Source organism: Bicyclus anynana, chromosome 5, assembly GCF_947172395.1.
Source record: "Bicyclus anynana chromosome 5, ilBicAnyn1.1, whole genome shotgun sequence".
NCBI lineage: Eukaryota > Metazoa > Arthropoda > Insecta > Lepidoptera > Nymphalidae > Bicyclus > Bicyclus anynana.
In genome coordinates this window covers 1,734,141-1,760,291 of record NC_069087.1, presented here as the reverse complement: position 1 = coordinate 1,760,291, position 26,151 = coordinate 1,734,141, and the positions used below count along the sequence as shown (strand labels likewise).

General features: G+C 36.2%; 3 protein-coding genes across 3 annotated transcripts; 1 reads left to right on the top strand and 2 right to left on the bottom strand.

The window, feature by feature from the left end:
- Positions 1-20: 20 nt before the first annotated feature.
- Positions 21-6,191, bottom strand: LOC112054271 (fidgetin-like protein 1). The gene is made up of 10 exons (XM_024093976.2): positions 5,833-6,191; positions 5,544-5,714; positions 4,740-5,345; positions 4,474-4,586; positions 3,825-3,980; positions 2,772-2,905; positions 2,011-2,125; positions 1,145-1,257; positions 492-683; positions 21-181 (listed from the first exon to the last, which is right to left on the bottom strand). Exons 1-10 carry the CDS (start codon positions 5,940-5,942, stop codon positions 62-64), a joined length of 1,830 nt encoding a protein of 609 aa, XP_023949744.2. The 5' UTR covers positions 5,943-6,191; the 3' UTR covers positions 21-61.
- A 354-nt stretch (positions 6,192-6,545) lies between these two features.
- Positions 6,546-17,325, top strand: LOC112054261 (josephin-1). The gene is made up of 4 exons (XM_024093962.2): positions 6,546-6,838; positions 7,602-7,774; positions 8,343-8,523; positions 8,843-17,325. Exons 1-4 carry the CDS (start codon positions 6,758-6,760, stop codon positions 9,104-9,106), a joined length of 699 nt encoding a protein of 232 aa, XP_023949730.2. The 5' UTR covers positions 6,546-6,757; the 3' UTR covers positions 9,107-17,325.
- A 1,265-nt stretch (positions 17,326-18,590) lies between these two features.
- On the bottom strand, positions 18,591-25,704 carry LOC112054263 (apolipoprotein D-like). Its single transcript, XM_024093964.2, has 4 exons — positions 25,319-25,704; positions 22,188-22,318; positions 21,465-21,667; positions 18,591-18,784 (listed from the first exon to the last, which is right to left on the bottom strand). The coding sequence occupies exons 1-4, from the start codon at positions 25,451-25,453 to the stop codon at positions 18,603-18,605; spliced, it is 651 nt and encodes a 216-aa protein (XP_023949732.1). The 5' UTR covers positions 25,454-25,704; the 3' UTR covers positions 18,591-18,602.
- Positions 25,705-26,151: the final 447 nt, after the last annotated feature.

The following is a 26,151-nucleotide window of genomic DNA, read 5'->3' as shown; positions in this document are numbered from 1 at the left end:
AAAGACATTAAAACAAGACATTTTTAATAACAATTATATTTATTTAAGTGTTCAGAACACACTAAAATCCTTGACCATAAGTATTATTCCACTTGACATATTGCCAGAGATCATCTTGCGATACACTCGGTCGAATCCGTTGCAGTGCTGCGTTGAAATCCTGAACATTGACTGGACGAACCTAAAAAAAACAAATTATTAGATCCTTTATCATAGTGAGGAAACCTGCTTATCTGAGAATTTTCTTAATTCTCTGTGTGTGTGAAGTCTGCCAATCCGCTTTGGGCCAGCGTGGTGGATTGGCCCTCTCATTCTGAGACTCGAGCTTAGCAGCGAGCTGAATATGGGTTGATAATGACATTTCAATTGATCAATCACTTAAGGTGCATGCCAAAGACCGGATTCGAACACACACCCTCCAGAATCGGACGCAGAGGGTCACTGGGTTATTACGGCTCTAATATTAAGTGTAGAATTATTAAATGATTCACCTTATCTCTATCAATGGTGACGATCTGCGACAGTGGCACAGATCTAATGGGTCCCATGGCGGCTTCAGAGCAGAGGGACTTCATGTCGGCGCCGGAGTACCCGTCGGTGAGGCGCGCCACCTCCGCCATGTCCCGCTCGGTCAGCTCGTGGGTCTCTTCCTTTAGCAGGTTCGACATTATCTGTTTGCGGGCCTGAAAAGAGCAGTACTTAGAAACTCATTTGGTACTAGCTGACGCCGCGCGGTTTCACTCGCGTGGTTCCTGTTCCCGTAGGAATACGAAGATAAAATATAGCCTATTACCTTCCTCGATAAATGGGCTATCTAACACTGAAAGATTTTTTCAAATCGGACCCTGAGATTAGCGCGTTCAATCAAACAAACAAACTCTTTTAGCTTTAAACTATTAGTATTTTGAGAAACGGACCTTAAATTCGTTTAACGTGCTCTGTAGCTCAACATGTAGGGGCCGGAAGTCATCACTGAGAAGTAGTGAATCGATGCTCGCCTGTCGTCTGTTGGACTATTGTCGTAGGTACCCACTTTTATAGTTTGGCAAATTGGTTATTAACACTATCGATGGTCCGCGCGGGCCGGGAGGGGGCTAGCGATGCCTCACGCGCCCTCTACTATACAAATGGGCATGTCACTCACATCGATGTCAGGCAGCGGTATGTACAGCCTCTTGACGAGCCGTCGGCGCGCCGCCTCGTCCAGCTCCTGCGGGCGGTTGGTGGCGCCCACTATCAGCAGCCGGTCCTCGTCACCTGCCGACAGTTTAGCTTGTACACCATGGAACACCATCAGTGTACGCTAGCCTTCTTCCTCTCCTTTCTTCTGGGCCGTTGCCGCAATTGACCACCAGAGCGGAGATATTGAGCTTAGCGGAGGAACGAACTAAGAGAGGAGCGAGGCTGCGGAGCGAAGTGAGAAAGTAATGCGCAGCCGAGTTACAGATCTGATTCCCCGCTCCGTTTACCAGTTTTATATGAATTTTTAAATTAGTTCGCAAGTCCCTAAGAGGAGCGAAGCGAAAAATCTATATTTTTCCGTTTCTCGGCTCCGCTGCCTCGCTCCGCTTCGGTGGACTGGCAGCCTTTGGTGTAGGTCCCCGCTGGATTCACTCCAACCAACCGAGCTCGCTCCAGAACCATAACAGCTTATCTTATACGCTAGCCTTTTTATTACGCCACGAATTATAAATTAACAAGCAGACGCCCGCAACGGCGTCCACGCAAACTTTATTCACACGATCTTTACGGGTTGAATTTTAAAAATTCTTGAATCATATTATATTTAGTACTTCTTTTATAATTTTTGAACTAATTTTTAAGACACAAACTTTCAACCCCTATTTCACCGCCTTCTGTTTTTATTTTGTGACCCTACGTTTTGCTACAAGGTCCCATTTACCATTAAACTAAAAATTAATCTTGATCGGTTCAGCCGTTTAGCCGTAAAAGGTGACAGTTATACTTACTTTCGCATTTATAATATTAATATAGATAATAGAAGAATACCAATAGCAGCTCCGTCGAACTGCACGAGGAACTCGGTCTTGATCCGGCGCGTGGCTTCGTGCTCCGCGTCGCTGCGCTGCGTCAGCAACGAGTCTATCTCGTCTATGAATATCACCTGACACAACCATATTACTTTTAAAAACTACAATAAATTACCATCATTAATAATTAAAAATGCAATATATATACCTATATTGTTAAAAATTAAAAAAAAAGAAGTAATAAATAAATGAGAGAAAAAACAAAAAAAATGCAATAAAAATATTCGATTATCTATATGTAGATTAGATAGATCAGATATTTAAAGATCACTTTTAATGCACACATACAAATGGTATGTAAAGATCATGCGTATTGTACTAAGGTGTTTTGTTGGTCCTTCGAGCCGCATAACCCAAAGAAGTTTTGTTCAATTAAAGTAAGAATCAATGGTTCAAAAAATAGATTTGGCAAGTGTCAAGATTTGCGTGGTGGATTTACAGACGGAGGTCCTGGATTCGACTACCCCGGCTGGACCGATTGAGGTTTTCTGAATTGGTCTAGGTCTGGCTGGTGGAAGGCTTCAGCCGTGGCTAGTTACCACCCAACTGGCAAAGATGTACCCCTGATGATGACGATGCAAAGTATTATTACTGGATATCTGCTGGATGTAGGCGGCTCAAAACCGTGCTGTTTGGAAGACCTTAAAGACGCTATATCCAGGAGTTAACGACCATCGGCTGATGATGATGATGGACGATGATGCAGAGGTATGAACTGACCGCGGGCTGGTGCGTGCGCGCGACGGCAAACAGCGCGCGCACCATCTTCTCTCCGTCGCCGATCCACTTGGACGTGAGCGACGACGCCGAGATGCTGAAGAACGTGGCGCGGCACTGCGCCGCCACGCACTTACCTTCGACAACAGAGATTCTTTCAATTATCATTCCAAAATTTGCTATCTTTAAACGTGTTACTTTTAAATGAGCAATTCTTGTATATCACCAGTAGGTATTCTGAATCTCAGAAATAGCTCAACTATTTACACAAAATTTAGTTGACAGGGGGTTTTGGAGGCGATAAATCGATCTATTTGAGTTCCTAAACCCTACATCCATTGGTCACAAGTCCTGGACTTCGGAGGTTTTCTCTGCCACGCGATTGACTCGGCACCCGCACGGTGAATCCAGGGATTGCTAAGATATTATATCTCTCTAGCTAGGTTTAATTTTTTAGAAAACATACAAAAAAATACTGGTGCAATATTCTTCACAAGTATTTGGGAAACGTTGCCCTTGACATCTTTTGTTTTTAATGAATATCATATGGAATATTACAGTTTTAAAGTAACTCTGGAACAAAATAAAGCTCAAATAAGTAACTAAAACTTTTAAACACTTGCATTTATAAAGGTAGTGTGCTAGCAAGTCTGCAGGTTCCTTTGTGGATTGTCCTGTTTCAAATATTTGTTAGTGTCCGTCATATTTGAGTCTTTGATTTTTTATGGGGTAAAAACTTTTAAACTTCTCGAGCCAGTATACAACGAACGGCACCTCGACAAATAAATGTTTCCAGCTTTTCAGCGGTTTTTCAAACTATGAGAAAATTTTGACAATAGATTCCTCATCCCCAAGTTCTCCTTCAAGAGAACGCAGAACTACAAACAGATCGTCAAACCTGCCTTTCAAATATTCAAAAGTTGTTGGGCATGTAAATCGGAAGTGTTGAGCAGAGGTCGCAACGAGACACGTGTAACCTATCGCTGTGCGCGGCTCGCTCGCCTTGCGCAATTCAAATATTCGTAAGTGTCTGTCGAACAAGTAGCAAGAAGTCACCAATGAGAGTCTTCCCCGTGCCCGGCGGACCGAACAGCAGGATGCCGCGCGGCGGGCGGCGCAGCCCCGTGAAGATGTCGGGGCGCAGCAGCGGCCACACTACCGCCTCTTGTATCACCGACTTAGCCAACTGCAGCCCTGCTATATCCTCCCAAGCTAGTCGAAAAACAAAAAAAAATTTAATTCATTGTGGACTATTAATTATTATTCATATGAACGACCTTAATAACAGGAGCATATGGTCTACAATTGCTCAGAATTGAACATAAGAAGTTGTTTGGTCAAAGGTTCAAAGTACAATGAACCTTACTGCTAGGTTCTCAAAGTTTTTGATTGATAATTGTTGAAGTAGTTGCAAATTTGTTTGCAGGTAATTTTTGCAAATAATTGTGACCCTTTTCTGTCAATTAAAGAGCTCCTCTTTTCATTACTAACAGTAAAATAAAAGTAAATAAAAGTTTTGGCAAGTCCTGGTATGATTTTGAACTACGAATTACTAACATTTTAGAAGTGTGTATTTTGATTAATGCTTATATACTACTCAATTGCTTAAATAGCTTATAGGCTAATCTAGGACTGATAGTCCTATCTTACAACTTTTATTAAAAAGTGAAAAAGATGTGAAATGATATTTCACGTCTCATATTACCAACAGGAGCTCCCTGGTCAATTATTTCACTCTCAATAAGTTCAATCATTTTTGGATCAATGTGCTTCAGCCGTTCATCTGATACCGGACTACTACTTGTCTCCTGTTTCTCCCTGTGAAATATACTTATTGGATGTTAATACAAGACGAATTGATATAAAATATTAACTAATGAGGGAAGAGACCATTAGGTTATTTGAAATTTTGTATGAAATACATATGAGAATCTATTGGTTTTAGTGCAAATAATATTTTATGAAACTAACACAGAGCCCAGCATTGGTGAAATAAATTTAGCTTGAGCCTTCCTTGATGCCCCCAACGTTCTCCGTGCGGCCGGGTTAGTTGCTAGCAACTGTTCCTTAGCGCTTTTAAACATAATTTTAGCAACTTGGCTCTTATGGGCTTTCTCTTCTTCCTCTTCAATATCCCTGCTGGAAGGTTTAGGTTTGTCGACATCCATACCATATTCTTGATAACTGTTACTTCTAGAACATTCTTTTTCTTTACCAAAATATTCCATACTTGTACTTGTTCTTGGTTTATCATATTGAATATTATATTCCTGAGGATTATCCTTATTTTGATGATATTTATCTATTGTTATGGAGGAATTTTTCTTAGAAATATGTACTTTATTTAGTGGTCTCTTAGATCCTGGACAAGATTGTGGTTTACAAACTTCAGTGTCCTCTTTAGATTCCTGACTTGAGTCTTGAGAGGATGAAACATTGTACACATTTGATAGTGGTGGACTGGGTGGTTCACATTTACAAGTAGTTTTCAAAAAGTCTACATTTCTTCTTTTTGATTCAGAGCATTTTTGACAATGCAAATACTTTTGAAACACTATTAGTGGATCAGACAGGTTACTGTAATTTAAAACATTATTACTTAAGAAATGTATTTTGTGAATCAGGAAAAGTATTTAAATTTGAAGCTGTCTATTGTATTTATATAGGTTAAAATAGTGATAGCCAACCCATATTTGAGGAGTGTTGTGGGGAATCTACTAATTCCATTTTCTAATGAGAATATGCTGTTAATCATGCAAGTTTAGACTTACTTACCATATGGCACTTTTCCATGAAGTAGGTGATTCTGTTGAATTTTTCGAATTTGAATTATTTACAAGCTGCTTAGCAGCACCTAAAATATCATCTATTGCATTTTCATTGAGAACCTTATTATTAGCTCGCCAAGATTCTTCTAATAGAATATTAGATGTGATATTTGATGCACTAAAAAAGAAAATAATCTTTTCAAAAATATTAAGTTGATATTATCCAAAAAAATAGAAATTTATTAATGTTCTGTAACTTTTTAGATCTATCTAAAAATCTGCCTGACCTTACTTACCTTTTAAGCGAAGCTTTATATTGATGAGCAGAGCTCTCATTCAATAGTGAAAAGTAACTTTTATTATGCCGATCGTTAAACTGTTGCATGTTTGTTTGTTTTTTGTTCATATTTTGAAGAAATTTTTAAAGGCTTTTAAAGAAATTATCAGTAACGGGTAACGGTGGTCATTATAAAATAAACAAATATGTTAACAAATGCTGGAAACTATATTATAAAATAAATGTTAAAAAAACTACAAGCTAATAACTTTACTATAAGTTTAAGCTACGTTTTAATGTTATTAATTTGGATTTGGATTATTTTTCGTGAGTGGCGCGAAACCGCGAAAGTAAAAACATGTCAAAAACAAAAAGATCAAAAAAGAAAAACCACAAACTTCAAATGACAAAAACTATTTTTGAATGAGGCATTTCGGTTGTGAGTGCCAGTTTTTTTAATTTAAACTACAGATGTTACTCATACTCTGTGGTTTAATAACGCGCTCTCTACATTTTCGGTATGACTTAGTAGAGGCACATTTGTTCTTGTCAAATTCAGGATTAAACTACTATGAGATTATAGCTAAAATCCATTTAAGATTTTTGCGTGCGATATCTATCAGAGACTTTAATAGTAGAGCAGGCTGGATAATATATTCTTATGTCAAGTGGCGAATAATCCTCGGCGATAGTGTGGCGGCAGTATTGATAACAGTTTTTTGATGTTATTTGTCTTTGTCTCAGTTGTCATTTGTCAAGTCGATAAATTTATTGTGAGGAGAAAAAGCTCCACCAAATTTTATAAATTTTCATTTAAATTTGCTGATTTTAACACATACAAAATTGTGTGCACGAAATTCTTTATCCCGTACAAATAAACGCCATCTGAAAACGCTGGACGAACGCTTTTAACAAGTACAAATCATGGTGATTGTGTGATCGAGATGAGTTCTAAACCACAAATATACCATGAGAAGCAAGTAAAGGAGTTGTGCGCACTGCATGCGCTTAACAATTTATTCCAGGTGAGTTTCGTCCTCGTATTCGGCGTCGGCCTTTCTGTTGTGTTATCACGTGAGGAGCGGCCGTGAATGAGACTTCCCGCGACTCGTCAAAGTAAACAGTTTGCTCGGCACGCTTGTTACTATTTAATTATCATCTCCACTGTAATGATTGTGGTTAATCTGGATTTGTTTGTTTGTTAAAAGTTATTGCTTTTAATAGAAATGAAAATCCATTTTACAAATACCTTACTAGATAAATCCCACAGTTTCACCTGCATAGATTCTTTTGGATATCAAGTATAAAGGAGCCTGTGACCTGTTTCAAACAATAATGTATGTGTGCCAAATATCAGTTCACCCATTGTTGTATGTCAATACAACTAACAATTATGTCTAAACTTTCTTTTGCAATTAAAATATATGTTAGATTAGATATTTTTTAAAATGGTATAAGAAATAAAGTTTATTACTACATGTAAATATAAATGTTATTTGCTAACAAACTAACTATAGTGTATTTCAGATAGCTTAAGTGTGTTGACAGTTTGTTTCACTCTTGAAAGTTTGCCACGATTCACAATAATAGTATGTATTATGAATGTCATAAGGCAACTGACACCATACCTATGCTGTCTGAAAAACACTTTAGCTGAAATTTAAAGCATAAGAGTTATAAGAAGATCTAACCATTATGTTTTTAATTGTTTAAATTCTCTGAAAACTACCAAAATGTTGTCATTTAGTAATTTCTCTGTTATAAGAAAATAATTTTATTCTTCACCAGACCCGTAACACATTCTCAAAATCAGAATTAGACACAATATGCAGCCGTCTGTCTCCAAATGTCTGGATCAACCCCCACCGCTCCATGTTGGGCCTCGGCAACTATGACATCAATGTGATTATGGCAGCGTTGCAAAAGAAAGGTTGTGAAGCTATCTGGTTTGATAAGAGGAAGTAAGTATTAATTTATATTCAGTCATCTCAAAATCAAAATCAAATCCTTTATTTGCTGATACAGTTTACAAGGTCTTAACAAATAAATATAAATCTCATCTTGTCATTATAGAAAAAAAAATGTGAATATCTAATTATATAAAAGAAAAGAAAAGAATTGAAATTCAGTAGAAGGTAGTTTATAATTAGTAGATGTCTGCTAAGAACAGATTTTCTGGCAGAGCTGGATTAAGGAGGTCTGAGGGCATAACGAAGTTATGGATGTCTGTTAGTTTTTAATAATTAAATCATTTATTTTAAATTATATTCCTCATATTCTGTGTTAATCTTACATGAAGTGGTTATATTATATTTTTAATTAAGAATGAAGAGAGAACAGAAAGAATAAGAAATTTTTTTGCTCAAACAAAAATAGTAAAATTACAACTTTGCAAGGAACAAAATTTTAATTTTTTTAATAGAAAACTCAATAGCTTATAACCTAAAGATCCAGAGAGATTAATTAATATTTTAGTATTTACAAAATGTTTTGCCTATGAAATTATAATATAAATAATGCCCTGCGCAGAGATCCTGGATGCTTAGATCTGTCGAACATCTGTGGGTTCATTCTGAATGTCCCATCAGACTACAAGCTGGGCTTTGTCATGCTGCCGCTGCGCAGGAGGCACTGGATCACCATCCGACAGATACAGGGGAACTTCTACAATCTGGACTCCAAATTAGATACACCACAGTTAATAGGAAGGGTATGTATTGTCTGCTATTTGACACTAAACCATAGCTAACAATTTAAAACAAGATGTTATAGTACATAAAAAAAAAATCTAAGTCACTGAGAAACTTAAAAACAATTTGGAATTGTAGTTTAATGCTGTAAATTAATTTGATTTTCTTTCTGTGCTACATATAACATGGTATTACTTATTGTTATCAAAGATTTGATGTTAAGTTGGTTTATGTTGATGAGAGCTCCAAATTTTGATATTGATATTGTTTTTGTAATAGTTATGAAAATATATCATCAAAAACTGGACAATATTTTTCTATTTTTTTTTTTTCTTTCAGAGTAGTGATTTAATAGCATACTTAAAAGAGCAGCTGGAGTGCAAAGAGAAGGAACTGTTTGTGGTTGTGAGCCAAGAGGTGGAGGAGAAACAGTTGTGGATAAACCAGTTCATCCTGCAGGACAACGGAGGCCACAACGTCTCCATCCACAAGGAAACCCCCCTCGAGACCCCGGACTCCAGTCCTACTTGTGACTACAATACTCGCGACGCGGAGTGCTTGAGGTTGAACGAAGTGAACTGTGTCAATAGTGAGACCTTTTGAAGTGTATTTTTTTTTTCAATTCACTAAGCTCTATAATATAGACAATTATAATACACATGGCACAGACAAAAAAAAACAGTACATTTACCACAAAATAATTTGAACATATTTAATTATTTATTTATTTATTTATTATACATTATTGCACAAAAAAGAAATATAACAAAAGAACACAATAATTTTACAGGCAAAAATAAAGGTGACCTTATCAGTAATAGTGATCTCTTCCAGACAACTTAAACGTATATTATCTAAATATTATCCTGTGAAGCGAAAAACTGCAATACAATAAATAATTACTATACTCCATAAATAATAATAACAATAATAATCGTTTATTTATCACACAAGGTGTACAATTTTTCATGAGTTCAAGAACTGGCTATCCTAGCTAGATTTTACGGATCTGTGTTAAGGATAATCAGCCCTCTCAGCCCAGTACAATCTGACAGTGATTAAAACCTATGGAAAGATGTTTCCATTTTTCCAACTTTTGGAAGTACGCTTAACTTAACCAGGAATAAAAAGAGATTGTGGATTGCCTAGATTTTACAAGTTTTTGCGTTCACACATAAGGGGGTCTGTATAATTGTTACAGCCTCTGCTGTCATATTTGGTCATATTGACTACAATCTACAGAGCATTATCAACATCAGGGGATTTGGATGGACTCGATGAACCCACTATTTCATTCCAAAGTGGGTTTGCGAGCTACATGTATCTGTTGTTTTCTGACGTGTTTGTTCCCGCCACTAGAACTATTTTTGTGGATTGTCAATATAAATATTTGTCAGTGAAATTGAACTATGTTTAAAGATGAAGTGATAAGTTTAAGGTGGTGATTATTTGTTTAGTTTATACATTTATTTCGTATTTACAATGTTACTATAATATCTCAATGAGCTTGAAAATATTTTGGGGAAGGATTTGAGATATAAAGAGAAGATTGCATTATTTGGTAAAAAGTTATGTTATAGATGGCATAATACATCTATATCTTTAAAAAAAATAACAAGATATTGTTTTTAATATTTTTATTTTACAAAAATTTTAAATATTTCATCCTCAAATGACCTGCGCAAAGGGGGTACCTACGGTAATACCTATCAGACTACGAAATTAGGCCTCTTTACTGTGGTACCAGTACAGCTCGTGCAGATTAACTTGACACCTGGCCCAAATGATGTTTGTGCTGTGTTTGATAGCTATACTACAACCTTTCATAATACTGTTTACCAACAAAGGAATGAAGGTCAATGCATGTCATTTCATAACTTATTTATTTTAATTAAGTATGGTTTGTTTATAAAATGTATTAAACATATCTAATTGTTCAAAGCTTATTAATCAAATTTATTTTAATTAATTTAAGAACAAGTTTATTATAATTATTATTTGGTTATGAAATGACTAGTGATTTATACCCTCATTTTTAATTTGTTTTTTTTGGTAAATAGTACTCGTCAAGAAAGGCTTTAGTATAGGTGACAAGTTAATGCGCACGGATTATACGACTTATGTATGCACCAATGGTGTAAGATTATTATGAGATTTTATAGTGACAATTGTCAATATGGGTGTGCATGTGTTCAGTTGTGTATAACTAATGTGTTTGTGTGTGTACGTGTGTGACTGAGCGATACAATAATTAATTATTATAATTATTATTAATATAAATTGTCATAGTGTAAGCTAAGTACATGTAGGATTTGGACTGTCGGGTTTTCTTATAATGAAATTCAATTATCTTCACCAATAAATAATAATTAGCATTACATATACCATAATAGACGTTAGTAAATCAAAATACAAAAGGTTTTCATTACTTATTTGCACCATTTCACATATTTATTGGAACAACACTATAAAAAAATATATACTGACTTAATAATAACACACAGTTATCATGGCACCATAGTATTGAAGAATTTATGGTGAACTTATACATACAGTCGAATATAAAATTCCTTTTCTGAAATCAACAAGTTAAAAACAACAGTGTTAAGTGCGTCCTGTAACACATAACGCAAGCCATTTCTAAGGACAAAGTTACATGAGGTGTTTCAAGGGCAATGCCTCATTAGTGCGTTGCGTCGTCGCAGTGGATCAACGCATTGTATGCCACACGTGCGTTGCAATGACAAGAGGTCTCAGCGCAAAAGGACGACGCACGCACCCAGTCAGTCGCAACCACAGAACAGACAGCACTGAAAGCTAACGCTTTAGCAATAGAAGTAGCAAAGGGGCGTGGCCCGCTTACACCCGGGTGTGCGGAACTTCGCAAGCGTTTCCGCGCATGTACTAGCAGTCTTGTTTTGCTCTGTGAAAAAAGGAATAAATAATATTCAACTGGTAAAGAATTGGCACTTTATAAATCTAGTTACCTCTTATATCTGTGGTCACAACAATGCATGCAAAACAAATGAGCACTGTCCGCTGTCCGTTGAAACGTCGCCTGCGACGACCCAACAATTTAATGTGGTTGCCATTTAAAATATATGGAAAACAACGCAACGTACTAATGGGCCACTGCTCTTATTCGGATTAATTGCATTATACCATTATGCATTTGATAAAAGATAAAAATATATTTTAATAAAAAGTGGTCACACTTATATCGCGATTATTACGGTTTCATGTCAATGTGTAATTTGGGGACTTTTTTTTAGATTGTTTTGTGTACTTACTTGCGTCTATCATTAAGTTTTCGTTCATTGTTAATTTATTTATTGTTTACATGTATATTTTGTTGTTGTTTATTTGTTACTATTTACTAATTAAGTAGGTACCTAGATTATCTCGTTGATATTTCGCTGTGCTTTGTCTCTTGTCTATTTATATTATTTCTGTCTGTCATCAAACGCCATGCTAGTGTGAAAATCAGGTGCCACGGATTACCTATTTTGTAGGTATACCGTGTCAGTTGCAAATTTGAAAAAAAATCACAGTTTTTTATTGAATTTGTAAATTTTGATTTTTAAATAGATTGTCTATGTTGTAATTTTGTTATTTCACGCGAATGCGCCTAATTTTCAGTTAATTTTGTACATATCAAGCTTTTTATGTAGCATACAAAGTGGTGCCAGGAATACGACCTTAAATTAATACACAATCGCTAACAGTCAATCAAAATACGATTAGGTGATTAAATTAATTATTGTATAATAAATAAAAAAACTAAATTTTCAAACAAAATAAATTCGGAAATAATCTAAAAAATTCACAACATCCTTTATAATAATATAAAACTAACCTCAAGTGACCTATAGGTAAAAGCGGCAACATCGCGTCTCCTAGTTTTTGGTTATTAGGCGGTCCGTTTGTAGTGCGTAAAGTTCTTTCATGCACTTGTAGGTACTTATCTACATAAGAATAATCACGCCGCGGCGGGCGGGAGCGCCAAAATTTAATTAATTTGTATTTTGTACGCCGCACGAGACGAGTAGATATTGTTGTTAAATGTTACTCATCAAAACTCACACATTTTAAACATGATAGGTATAGGTAGGTACTCGTACGTATTTACAGTACTTAGCTTGAATTTTTAAATGCTGGAAATGTCCACCATTGATTAAAATACACATGTTACAACGTCGCGAGATATCGGTATACTCAGTAGCAGTATCACCGAAACGTGGCATTATGTTTCAATACCAAAACACACTTCACAATAAAAAAAACTACACAAATCACAAGAAATGTTTGATTTGTATAAAACAATGCGCAAGGGTAGCAACTGGCTATCACTCACTGAGTCACTATTCAAAAGACGCCGCCCGCGCCGGGAACCAAATCTAGCAAAAACACTAAATGTATTTCTATCCTATTCCCACTTAGTAAATCTTCCAAACACCTACAGTTAGCTAAAAACATATGATATTGAATGAAAGCCCTTATAGGCCAGGATCCGGTGAATATTTTAACAGTTGATGACTGTCAAGTTAATTTTCCGTGAGTAGCTTCGTCTTGATGAGGCGCCCAACTTGTAAATTTTCGAAAATTATTTATTTTGGTAGCTAACAGAGTTACTAGATAACAAAAATGTCTGAGCATAGGAACGAAATAACTGACCACGCTATTTGTAAGACAATATGGGTGATAAGTTGTATAACTATTAATTTATACAACTTTTCAGCCATATTGTCCTACAAATTCAATGTTATTTATGCCTCATCAAGACAAAGCTACTCACATAAAATTAACTTGGTAGTGATCAACTGTAAAAATGTTCCCCGGATCCTGGACTATTAGTGCCCAATTGACAACGTCGCAATTTTCGTTTGTTTACATTAAAAATAGGTACAAAATTTGTGGTGCCGAATAATTATTGTAGGTAAGTATGGTAAAGATAATAAGAATTTTTATTCTTATGTGCATTAGGTCTAAATTTCAATAGGATTTTTGTTTTTTGTAAGTTACCAATATTTTTTAAAACGCACATTTTAAATTGTTATTTTGGTTTATCAAGGTGAATGACCTAGTGAATTTTCGTGAGGTATTTGTAATACATTTACAGCGTGTTCAGAAATTGTTTAAGTGAAAAAATTATCCTGTGGCTAAACCACTGCATAGAAATTAATAAAAATTGGCGTGCAGACTACTTACACGATACCCCATATGTGGTTGAAATTAAGGTCGTAATCGTTTCACCACTTTGTATAAAGCGGGTTTTATGATTATTTTTCACTGGCAGCCTGTAAGGACGGTTTACCAAATTTAAACCCAACTGTAAACGCATCGCTTCTTAAGCGGTTTTTATCACATATGGATATTGACTTTATATTTCGTTATTGTTTATGTTCGTACTCGACTAAAATACTAAAGTAGTCCGAACTACATAGGCATAAGGGTCGTTGCATATCTGGCGAGTTTATTACTAACGCTGACAATTTATTGGTTTGTTCTCTCATTGATGATCACGGCTTATCGAATTGAATCTAACATATCATATTGGATTAAAATATTTAATTTATTAAATAAATCGTACATTTTCACAAACGGGTTCGGCCTTCTGAACAGTATCGGTTGTGGTAGAACTCTAGAGTCGGACTGGTGGTTTTGCTGCGTTTGCTGTGAATAGGTTTTGTTATAATTCTTTTTTTGTGATGTTACAGTTGTTTTTTGGGAGGTGTTATATGTATCACGGGCACGTTGAGTCTTCTTTAAATTTTCATTATCGTCGTCTTCATAATTATTAATAGAGAGGCGACTATGTGCCTGAGTGTTATATATTTTTGACTATTTATCAACGTCACAGAGAAATTCTCAACGCCCGATATGCAACGACCTTAAGGATTTGTGTAATATCGAGTTTAGCAGCCCCTGCGTCGGCCTAACGATAAATTTAGATATGTAAGCGACTGGTTTTTGTATTTCTAATTAATATAGAATTTTACTGAGAAAATATATGGATACCAATATTTGTAGTTATAAAATTAATATCTATATATTTGTGTATGCAGTTATATACGGGTGTTTTATCAAATCCAAATTCGTTTATCAAGTGAGTATTCATATATTCGCGTTTCAATAATAATAGTAATACTCATAATAACAATTAATTCTTTATTTTTTAAATTTTAATTTCTTTCATTTTATCATTCTGTGATATTAATTTGTTTGCATATAATATATTATACTATTGACAAAACACCTGTATGTATGTATGTAAGTTAGGAACAAATAAATGAAACAAAACGTATAACGCCAAATACCTACTCACCAAAATGTATACTATAGAATGAATTAAACTCCATAAATTAATTACTTACCAACAGTTTTCATCTTGTGAAGCTTAAGCATTAAAGATCTGTAATTATGTTTAATTTTTAAATTCGATTTCTGTGTTATGTAATTATTTTGTATTCTCTGAGCAGTTAACAGTTTTTAACTGTCACACGATGGCGCTCTGCTCAACGTTTTCATTTCAGATTTCAGGTAAAATCTAACGTAGAAAGAGAAGTAAATAGACATACACCACACCATATATTCACTAATATATTTTATTTATAACTTGCAACAAGTCGAAACTGTAATGTCGTACTCGCAATAATTATATATATTTTTTAATAATTAAAACATAATACACAGACAACATATTTGTCAAACTTTTTTGGACGATCGTTGTGCTTTAAATTAAGAAATTTCCACGTGCTATGACGTGTACCGCATTATCGAATCGCTGTTTCGTTCCTTTACGTGATGGATGCTTTCTGTCTATTTAATTCTGTCTACGTAATCATAATTATTTTTAACTGGCTTCATAACTTTGCTTGTGTATATAAATACCGTCTATGATGTATAGTTAGTGAATGAACTCAAGATGTCATTTTCAGTGCGAAGTTATGTCTTCTTTAGGTATATAGACACTACACAAGAGCAGTGCGAATGTGTTAGTAATAACCAGGAATAAAATAACCAACATATATTAAAATTTACTTACAATCATCATCACTTCTACACAAAAATTCGAGCATGTGGCATAAATATTTTGAATAACCAATTAACATTGTTATACCTAATTCCATTTACTAAGAAGATAAAGGTAATAAAAAGTTAGTTGTGAATTTTAAACGAAATCTAATAAAAATTGTGCCTGTATTGTTTAAGGCAGTTGTATGTCGTCGGTGTAGTGCTCGGAGGATTTAGACTTGTTGGCTCCTCAGATGGTATGAGTCAATGATTTTATACTATTAGATATGTCGAAACCAAGGCGAAGAAATGTGGCTAATTGTTTTAATTTAATTTAGTCGCATAGCAAGGACAACGAAAGTTTTTTTAATCAAATATTACCTAAACATTGTCTACAATGTCGAGTTGTGTGTTCAGAAAGCGTAAAAACTATACATACATGAATATATAATGTAAGTAAACACAAAATTGTGCATGTGTGCTCAGTGGAGTACTAAATTCGGATTACTTTTTGTAGTCTTACAAAATCTTGTAGGCACGTAACATATCTAGTACTATAAAATCGTTGGTATGACTACGTCAATTTTATTCGCGATACGCACATTTTGGACAGAATCTGCGATAGCCAGACCACATTTTATGAAGACTAATATTTTCCTCATCATAAAGAAATGATGTCCGCAGTCGCCCCAGTGAAATTCATAGACAATGCGGGGGCGCCCCCAGGGGACCGTTCATCCGCTGAGTTTCGAATTTAAACTCTGCGTTTGAGAATTCGACACTAAACGGTCTCCTAGGGGCGCCCCTAAGGCGAATTCCACTGTTAGATTCGCGACAACCCTTCTAAAAACACCGTTAAAGATTTTTTTCAAGACACGGAGCCAAGGTTCTAGCGACTGGATATGCGAGTATGATTAATCATAATATCCTATAATATAAATAAATATAAAAAAAAATTACGTTTTATACTTGGACCGACCTTCAAACTTTTCAAAGCCACCACAATCCAAATTCCATAATAGGGTAGTTGACTCATCTTTAATATAAACAATATTAATTTCGTGTATTATTTCCATATTTAATAAAAAATAGTAAAATAATTATAGGATGTCCGATTTTTTGCTTAAAAACGATTTAAATGCTTTAACTCACAATTTTCCTAAAAACTCGTTAAACACAGAGATGATAATTAACTACTATACTCTCGATATAAACATTAATCATGGTTTTAATAAAAAAAAAACAGGAAAGGGCGAAAACTAAACAAAACTTGCTTGACCTAATGTCACATACTTGAAGACCATCATGGTGGATAGCGTTTCAGACGTTTAATCAAAAGTTTTATTTGAAATTTGAGAGTAGGTAACTAAGTCTCAAAAATAAATATACGACAAACAACAACAACACGATAACATAACGAAACAACGATAATGAATAATTAAAGACCGTTTAAAAAAAAAGTGTCAACTAGCTTATTTGCTTACCATATTTTCATTTGGTAGGAGCGTGAACTGACTTACAGCTTTCATAAAATGCGATGTATCTGGCTGTCGCAGGCTCTCATTTTATTTATTTTTATTGTATTTATTAAGTATAAAATATATTTTTTTATTTTTAATTTTAACACCACGTGTTCAATTCAATATTATTTATACACTTGTACTTCAGTCGCGTATCACGTAGAAAGTTGACGCGTTTAAATTATATCTTGTGACTTGTAAGGACTAATTTCGAATCTTATATCTTTTACTCTACTTACATTGTTGTAAATAAATGATATTTTTCCAAAAATAGATAACGTGATAATTCTTTGCCTTTGTCTTTTGTACCACTCTCAAGTTTTATAACATATCGTAAAAGCACCCGTTACAAAACTTGGACATCACAGAACAGAGTGGCTACTGTGAGTTTTCATACTCTGACAATTGCGTAAACGTAAACGCGAATTTCTAAGAAATTGAAATAGCACCATCTAGTGGTACTACTGCACAACTGTTTCAATTCCTTAGAAATTCGCGTTTACGTTTACGCTATCGTCACAGTATGAAAACATTGAAAATTGGTACTAGGCACTCGGCACTAGCTTACGCCAGTAGTATGAATATAATCTAAAAGATTTTATTTCTATACTAACATTATAAAGAGGTAAAGTTTGTGGCGCTTTAAGGGGTAATCTCTGGTTCTACTGAATCGATTTTGAAAATTCTTACACCACTAGAAACCACCACCACCGTGACGCAGTGGATTGATAAGACGGAGACGGAGGTCCTGGGTTCGATCCCCAGCTGAATCGATTGAGATTTTTCTTAATGGGCCCAGGCTTCGGCGTGGCTAGTTACTACGCTACCGCCAAAGACGTATCGCCAAGCGCAACCGCTTCCATCATCACTTATCATCAGGTGAAATTGTAGTCATGGTCTAACTTGTAAAGAATAAAAAACACTGATATACGCGTACGTTCGTTCATCACACAAATAATCTCCACTTGTGGGAATCGAACCCACGTCTGTGTGTGCAGAAAGCAGGGTCACTATCCACTGTTCACGCGGCCGTCAGCAATGATGATGATTTATAAACATGTGTCTGCTTTGCTGACACTTCTTTAGTTTCTTACATAAATGCGCCTGGGTATTACAATCAAAACCAAAACTTTCGATAGCAGAATACCTATTCATTCTGTAATAGTATTTGAAGGTATTTAGATTCATCATCATCATCATCATATCAGCCGATGGACGTCCGCTACGGGACATATGCCTTTTGTAAGGACTTCCAAACATCACGATCCTGCCCTCCTAACCAAGTGGCACGTCGATTCTCTTTCTATGATCGCTAACGCTTGGAAAATTAGAAAGATGTATGGGAATGACATTTGCCATCGACAGGTCACGTAATCAAGATCTGTCATTCGCATACATTTTTCTAGTTTTCGAAGCGTTAGCGATCGTAGAAAGAGAATCGACGTGCGACTTGGCTAGGGGGGCTGAGCCATCTGCATTGATGTCGTCAGTCCACCTGGCGGGTGGATATTTAGATTATGAGGAATTAATGCTAAGCAATAATAATGCGGGTAGTCAATAAATAGTTAGTTTATTTCAGTCGTTTCCTCGAGCTGTCCGTACAGTTCGGTGTCGGTGATGGAGCAGTTGTGGTTCTTGGCGAGGATGAGGCGGTCGGGGTCCAGGTTCAGTTCCTGGAGGATGCCGTAGATCTGCGCGCGCAGAGTCGCCTCGATGTCTCGGCTGCGGCCCAGTACCCACATGCGGTCTATAAAACGGTCGTCATAATCAGCCTATACTAATGGCCCACTACTGTGAAAATGTTTTCTCGTTATAGTAGAAAAGATTTAGAGTTTAGACAGATAAATTCTATATTGCACATGAACGATATAAAACAATATTTATCTATACTAATATTATAAAGCTGAAGAGTTTGTTTGTTTGTTTGTTTGATTGAACGCGCTAATCTCAGGAACTACTGGACCGATTTGAAAAATTCTTTCAGTGTTAGATAACCCATTTATCGAGGAAGGCTATAATAATAATAATAATAAAGCCTTTATTTCCAATAATATAAAATTAATTACAAAACATTTTTCATAATAAATCTAATATTAATTTTAATTTTGTACATGTCAATTTTAATTCGAAATGTTATTAAATGTTTTATGTCAGAAAAATTCTTCGTCATTGTTACTATTAGTTAAGTCAAAAGAAAATTAGTTACAGTTTTACGTCAGTGCTTTAAATGTCAATTAATTATTGGAACGCCCATTTTTGGGCATAGGCCTCCTCCATCCTTCTCCATGTTTCTCGGTCTCTCGCCAACCTTGTCCAGGTGGTCCCCGCTGCGTCGACGATGTCGTCGCGCCAGCGTCTTTTTGGCCGGCCTCTCGACCGGCGCTCGTCACGTGGGTACCAATGCAATACCTTCTCAGTCCACCGCCCGTCCGTTGTCCTTGTTATGTGTCCAGCCCAGCGCCATTTTAGGCGACATGCTAATTTGGCCGCGTCTATAACTTTTGTCCTATTTCTTATTATTTTATTTTTTATTTTATGTTTTATTTTTAGGCCTAGCATGCTCCTTTCCATGGCTCTTTGGGAAACCTGTATTTTATGAATTATTTCTTTAGTGATCGGCCACGTTTGGCAGCCGTATAAAAGAGTTGGCGTTATTACAGAGTCCATTGCGTGTTTCTTCAATTTAACATCCATATTTGATTTAAATATATGTTTCAAGGACCAGTATGCAGCCCAGGCTTTTTTGATCCGCCTTTCGACTTCATCGACATAATGTCCATTGAAGGATACGTTCTGACCTAGATATACATACTCATCCACATATTTAATATCGTTGTCCTGCACTGAAACTTTATATCGGTCACTGTTTGTCATCACGCAAGTTTTTTCTAAATTCATTTCTAAGCCACACTCTCGGCTGCGGGAATCTAAAGTATTGATCATATGTACAAGCTGATCGTGATTGCTTGCCAGTAAAACTATGTCGTCGGCAAAGCGAAGGTTACTTAAATATTCCCCATTTATATTTAATCCTAAACCGGTCCATTTTAGCTTTCTAAAGATGTACTCTAGGAGAGCAGTGAAAAGGTTAGGCGAGATTGGGTCTCCTTGTCTTACTCCTCGCTTTACTTCGAAAGGTCTCCCTCTCTTTTCAAGTTTCACTATTGATTTACTCTTCGTGTAGATTTCTTTTAGGACATTGATGTATTTTTCAGCAACGAGGAATGCTATAGGCTATATATTATCCCCGTATTCCAACGGGAACGGGAACCACGCGGGTGAAACCGCGCGGCGCCAGCTAGTCAAGTAATAAAATAAGTATGTTGAGAAAATCATCACTGTTTATTATTTGATTGCGAAAATATCATCACCGCTGGGATATATGAAGATACAATTTGGTGGGGAAATGCTTAGTTTATAGTACCAATATCCATTAATATATATTAAGGAGGTCTAAGGGCAGATGGACTTACCAAACAACTAAATGGCAGGGCCCAATTGGCAAAAGAAATGTAGGAAGACAGAAAAAGAGATGGGTCGATGACATAATAAAAACAGCAGGAAAAAACTGGATGCATATGGCCAAAGATAGGGAAAAATGGAAAAAGATGGAGGAGGCTTTTACCCATAGGGGCCCACATAACAAAATAACAGAAATACTTCAAAATTTATTGTTAACATATTATGTATTGTAAAACTGTTAAGTGGAAATAAAGCTATAATAATAATAATAATAAAGGGCAGCGCCGGCTCGAAGTAAATTTTAAAATGGAGCGAGATCCAATTACGACGCCTCTATATATATTTATATTTGCTCCTAAAAATAAGCAGATACCTAATACCAAATTATGAGTGTAAAGTAAGAATGGAACGCGAAGATCTCGACATATTCTGGGGTGACCAATTGAAAATCAGGCGCAGTGCCGTCTACGGTTGACTAGGATTATCATTTAGGCACTCTCTAGGATTTGGCGCTGGAGCGCCTTGACGCGACTGGAGCTTCAATCTTTGAGTGCTGTAATTAATGATTTGTGATGTGCTTTCGGCTGTTTACGACCTAATCACAAGTGTAGCATATAAATAAATCATGCTGGTAGTGTTTACTTTGCGGGGTGCGCGCTTCGCATAGTCGAGCTTCGGCTAGCGCGAGAGACAGTCGTGTCGGTTGTTGTACCAATTAGAAATTACGGGAACTGTGCACATCCCGGTCCGGTGAAAGTTTACAAAATGGAGTTGAATTTCATAACGACCCTTATAAAATACGATGTGAACCAAAATGTTAGACAGTGCATCAAATCGAAAAAACCAGTTGGCCATTAAAAGTAAATTTCCAACGACTGCTCCGTTCGCCGTATGGACGGACCGGCCCTGTCTAAGGGCGGACATCGGCTAGTATTGGTATTAAGCTACCAGATAGATAAAGCTACCAGAGTGCGCGATGCTGAAGTTGGAGCATGACCAGAGTATGGCGAAGCTCTCGTAGTCCGTGTACAGCACGCTGTACTGGCCGGCGCCGGGCAGCAGGCGCCCGATGATGTAGGGCATGCGGTTGTTCAGCTTGTAGCGGAACGAGGACGAGCCGTCGTGGCTCGGGATGCCGAGCCCGTAGCTGGTCCCGTGGCTGCCTGTCCTGGGGAATTGAACACTATTTTATTTGCAAGCAAGCTTGTGTTAAGGGCAGTGTTGGCCGACCCCCCACCAGGTGGACTGACGACATCAAGCGAGTCGCAGGGATTCGCTGGATGCATACAAAATGCCTTTGTCCTGCAGTGGACGTCCATCGGCTGATATGATGATGATGATGAAGCTTTTGTTCTTCCAATTATTGTAAAAAGTTAATTGGTATGTCCTAACAAATTGGGTTACGCAGTAGGTACACTGTGGAGGATTTGGAAACTACCCGCCAGTAGGCTGTTAAATTGCCTCCTACTGACCTTTGAAATTCGCTACCGTACTCCCATTTCTCTTATGTAGCCAGACGACGGTATTCACTTTCAGGTTAGAACGCTTTAGTACAGAGGGCCTAGTGGCAGTTTGATACTGTGACGATCACGTTAACGTAAACGCGATTTTTAAGGAATTCAAACAACGCCATCTAGTGGCACTACTGCTCAACTGTTTCAATTCTGATACTGATAGTGGGTACTCACCACCTGTTGATGGTGTTGACAGTGATGACCAGATACCCTCGATCGTTGAGCAGCACGTCCAGCTCCGTGCAGCTGGCCGCGATCTCCATGAGGTGGAACGAGCGCTCCACCTCGTACCACGTGCCTGTCATCTGTGGACACCAAGCCACCCAGAAGCAGTACGTTACTATTTATTTACAATTATAATTATATATACAATCATAATAATAATAATAATAATTTATTTATTCATGAGAAAGTACAGAAGGTTTACAGAACAAGCTATAGACAAACATACTTTCTACCTTGACAGGTGTATGAATATTAAAAATAATATTATACTAACTAATAATTCCATAATTCCAATAATTAAATATTCAATCGGTGAACATGGTTTAAATAAAAAAAAATACAAGTACAATTAGCATAATTTGACGAAGCATTCTTAACATCAAATAAAAATAATGAATATACTATCAGAATCCATTAAACAATGTCAATATAAATGCCATGTCAGGTGTAATGCAACATTAAATCAATCAATGTCATATAATTAAAAAAAATGAAGTCAAAAATTAAAAATTAATGTCAGAAATTAAAATTAAAATTGTCAATAATTTATAAGAAAATCATAACTGATTATATTTATTGTTGCATTCAGAATTTGTCATTTAAAAAGTCTTTTACACAGTAATAATTTTTATATAATAATAATTTCAATAAATATTTTTTAAAAGACAAAAATGACATGTCAGAACTGTGCGCTGGCAACTTATTATAAATACGTATAGCTGAGCAATACACATTATCCCTATACAAGGCCAAGTGTTGGTAGGGTACACATAATTTATTTTTGAGCCTTGACTTTGGGTTTAATTCTGATTTAAACTTGAAATATTCGGGATTCTTTTATATTAAAATGCAGATTTCAAATATGTACAAACATGGAAGTGGTAGAATTTTTAACTTCTTAAACAAAGGCTTGCAGCATATTTCGTGTATGTCAAAATCTACTGATTATTATTATCTTTCTTCGGGTAGACACAGAAAATAGTTACACATTTCCTCAAAATAGGTCAATTCCAAGGATCATTATTAGGGTCCTTACACTGATCTATTGTTACGAATACAAATACAACATTCCACATAATGAATTCGGAATACAAATGAGTCAGGTGTACTTTGTAAACAATATTAACATGTTAATAATATACGAAACTTTCTACCAGCCACCGAGCTAACTGTAGGGTTAAGGTCGACATACTATGATCGATGAAAAATGCAATAGGTAATTGTTTATACAATAGCTTGAATTTATATCATATGCCAGTAAGCATAAAAGCATAGAAAAAAACGAACCGCATCTACTCAAATTTTCCTAAAAATTTTCGTTTAAATATCGATACCCAAAACTAAATCCCCATTGTTTTTTTATAAAATAACTAAAATATATATAAATTATACAAACATTTTCCCACAAGTATTATTAACAAATTCCGTTCAGAATTTTAAAACGTAGACACATGAGAAAACTTATGTCTTTCGAATATGGCCTGAGTAGCTCAATAATCAGGCTGAAATAAAAAAATAACCCGGCCAAGTGCGAGTCCGACCACGCGCAATGTAGTGTTCCGTAGATTAAATTAGCACTTTAAACCCTTATTTAATCCACTAAAATACCGTTATCGATACTTTGCATGTAGGGAAGGAACCCCTAAACAATTTCAAATTTTCTTTTTATTTAAACTTACTGCTCTATAGACGTAATTAATATAGGTTCATGCCCAATTTCAATTTCATCAATGCCAAATTCCAGCTTTCTAGTTCTAACACACTTAGTTATTAACAACTTTGTCATGTCGAACGGAATTTGTATGCATTTTTCGTGCTTCGAGTACGTTTATTAAGTTCGTCGACTATAAGACTCTAGCTGTTTTAGTTTTCCTTCTAATTTCAATTTAAAAAAGTTATGTAGGTATCCTACTTGTGTAAATTTTTTCACGTATCCTTTTTATTAACAACCGTTTAGCTGGTAGACAAAAATTAGCTCTTAAGCTATTTTGCAAACGGATGCCTGAATCGAAAATTAGTTGTAGAAGACACCAGACTTGTGAACTACTGAACCCTAAAAAGGTCGTAGGTTGTACGGCCTAGTTGTTGAAGGCCGTGTCGCAACATAGATAAATTATTTGAACCTGGCACGACCATAAATTGACGACGAAAATGTTAAGCCTCAATAGCTTCACGGTAAATAAATTTTAAAAGGTTCAATATCGAATAGTCACGGGTTCGATTCCAGCCCGTTGGACTATTGCTGTACGCTTCGAACATAGCAAATCCCACTAATTGTATTGTATGTTGTCCATAGGCGTATATAGACACCTTAGAATGGACCTATGTCCAGCCTGGGAAATAATCCTTGATACGCCAATGAATTGTTGCCTCAATAGCTCAGTGGTAAAGGGGCCGGACACATCACTGAGAGGTGGTGATTCGATCCCCGCCCGCTGGACTGTTGTCGTACCCACTCTTGAGTCTTTTCCGACTAGTTGGAGTAGAATGGAAATATTAGTCGTATTATTATTATAGGAGCCGTGATAGCCCAGTGGATATGACCTCTGCCTCCGAACCCGGAGGGTGTGGGTTCGAATTCGGTCAGGTTTATGCACCTCCAACTTTTAAGTTGTGTGCATTTTAAGAAATTAAATATCATGTGTCTCAAACGGTGAAGGAAAAACATCGTGAGGAAACCTGCACACCAGAGAATTTCCTCAATTCTCTGCGTGTGTGAAATCTACCAATCCTGTCAATTAGGCCAGCGTGGTGGACTATTGGCCTAACCTCTCTCATCCTGAGAGGAGACTCGAGCTCAGCAGTGAGCCGAATATGGGTTGATAATGATGATGATTATTATTATAACTAAAAGAATATGAAAGGTAACAGGTAATTTGACTATTTAGGGTCGAACAGGTCCAGTCGTTAACACACATCGAATGAATACTTATAACACTCCACTTTTTTACGTTGTAGGTTGAAAAAAAATTGAATGGAATGGAAATATTGGTTCTGTGAAGTAACATACATATTCATTAGCACTTTCAGCTCTTTCAGACACCACACACATTCAATAGTATAGTAGAGAGGGTACTTACACGAGTAATGTTGTAATTAGGGAACTGCGGGTAGATCGGACATCTTCCTAATCCAGTACTAATCACAGATCTGAATATCGCGCAAAACAGTACAAACTGTATTCTGCTGGCGCCCATAACACGGAAGTCCCCCATTGCATTGCACTATTGAACTTAATGTTAAGCTAATAAGGTTGTTATTGCAACGCGCGCGTGTTTAGTGCAAGTTTGGTGATGTGGGTGTGCGCAGTGTCGCTGCCACTCCTCACACTGACCCATTCGGTCCGATTTAATCGATATTCATATTAATTGTTTGACCCGCAGTCGATTTATTGTAGACGACACGATGACGCGACGATAAATGATGATCCACTTGTACCGAATCGTAAATCTATGATGATCCACGATTAAATTATAAAATTCGCATTCTTTTTTTCTTTCATTTTACGAGTAGCATCTAATGACTTTGTAATTTTACAAAACGATGCCTTATCGCTTTTAAGATAAAAGACACAAAGAAAATTGCATGTATATTGTTAACTGCCAACATAACCTTAGTTTATAATTTGGTCATCCTACAACCGCAAAACTAAAACTGGAACAACACTCCAGAAATCTAGATCTTTAACTGCAAGATAGAATAGATCTTTCCATCGCCGCCCTATGACAAAAGTAGGTATATAAAATGATTCTAGATCAGTCATTCAGGTACATGAAATAGGTAGATTAATCTTTAGTATCAAAGTACGTAACTTTAAAAACTTATCAATCACAACTATGTTGAGAAAACATCAATCGACATGCACACATGTTATAATAAGAACTATTCGTTTATACTACAGTCCTACCACAGT

What these genes read in the sequence shown, in the direction of transcription:
- LOC112054271 (XM_024093976.2), bottom strand. Translation starts at nt 5,942, where the DNA reads ATGAACAAAAAACAAACAAACATGCAACAGTTTAACGATCGGCATAAT. An exon ending in TATAAAGCTTCGCTTAAAAG is followed by an intron (nt 5,715 to 5,832) that starts GTAAGTAAGGTC and finishes TTTCTTTTTTAG; the next exon opens with TGCATCAAATATCACATCTA. An exon ending in CGCGCACGCACCAGCCCGCG is followed by an intron (nt 2,126 to 2,771) that starts GTCAGTTCATAC and finishes TGGTTGTGTCAG; the next exon opens with GTGATATTCATAGACGAGAT.
- LOC112054261 (XM_024093962.2), top strand. Translation starts at nt 6,758, where the DNA reads ATGAGTTCTAAACCACAAATATACCATGAGAAGCAAGTAAAGGAGTTG. An exon ending in ATCTGGTTTGATAAGAGGAA is followed by an intron (nt 7,775 to 8,342) that starts GTAAGTATTAAT and finishes TGCCCTGCGCAG; the next exon opens with AGATCCTGGATGCTTAGATC. An exon ending in CACCACAGTTAATAGGAAGG is followed by an intron (nt 8,524 to 8,842) that starts GTATGTATTGTC and finishes TTTTTCTTTCAG; the next exon opens with AGTAGTGATTTAATAGCATA.
- LOC112054263 (XM_024093964.2), bottom strand. Translation starts at nt 25,453, where the DNA reads ATGGGGGACTTCCGTGTTATGGGCGCCAGCAGAATACAGTTTGTACTG. An exon ending in CTAATTACAACATTACTCGT is followed by an intron (nt 22,319 to 25,318) that starts GTAAGTACCCTC and finishes TGGTGTCCACAG; the next exon opens with ATGACAGGCACGTGGTACGA. An exon ending in CTTCAGCATCGCGCACTCTG is followed by an intron (nt 18,785 to 21,464) that starts GTAGCTTTATCT and finishes ACCGTTTTATAG; the next exon opens with ACCGCATGTGGGTACTGGGC.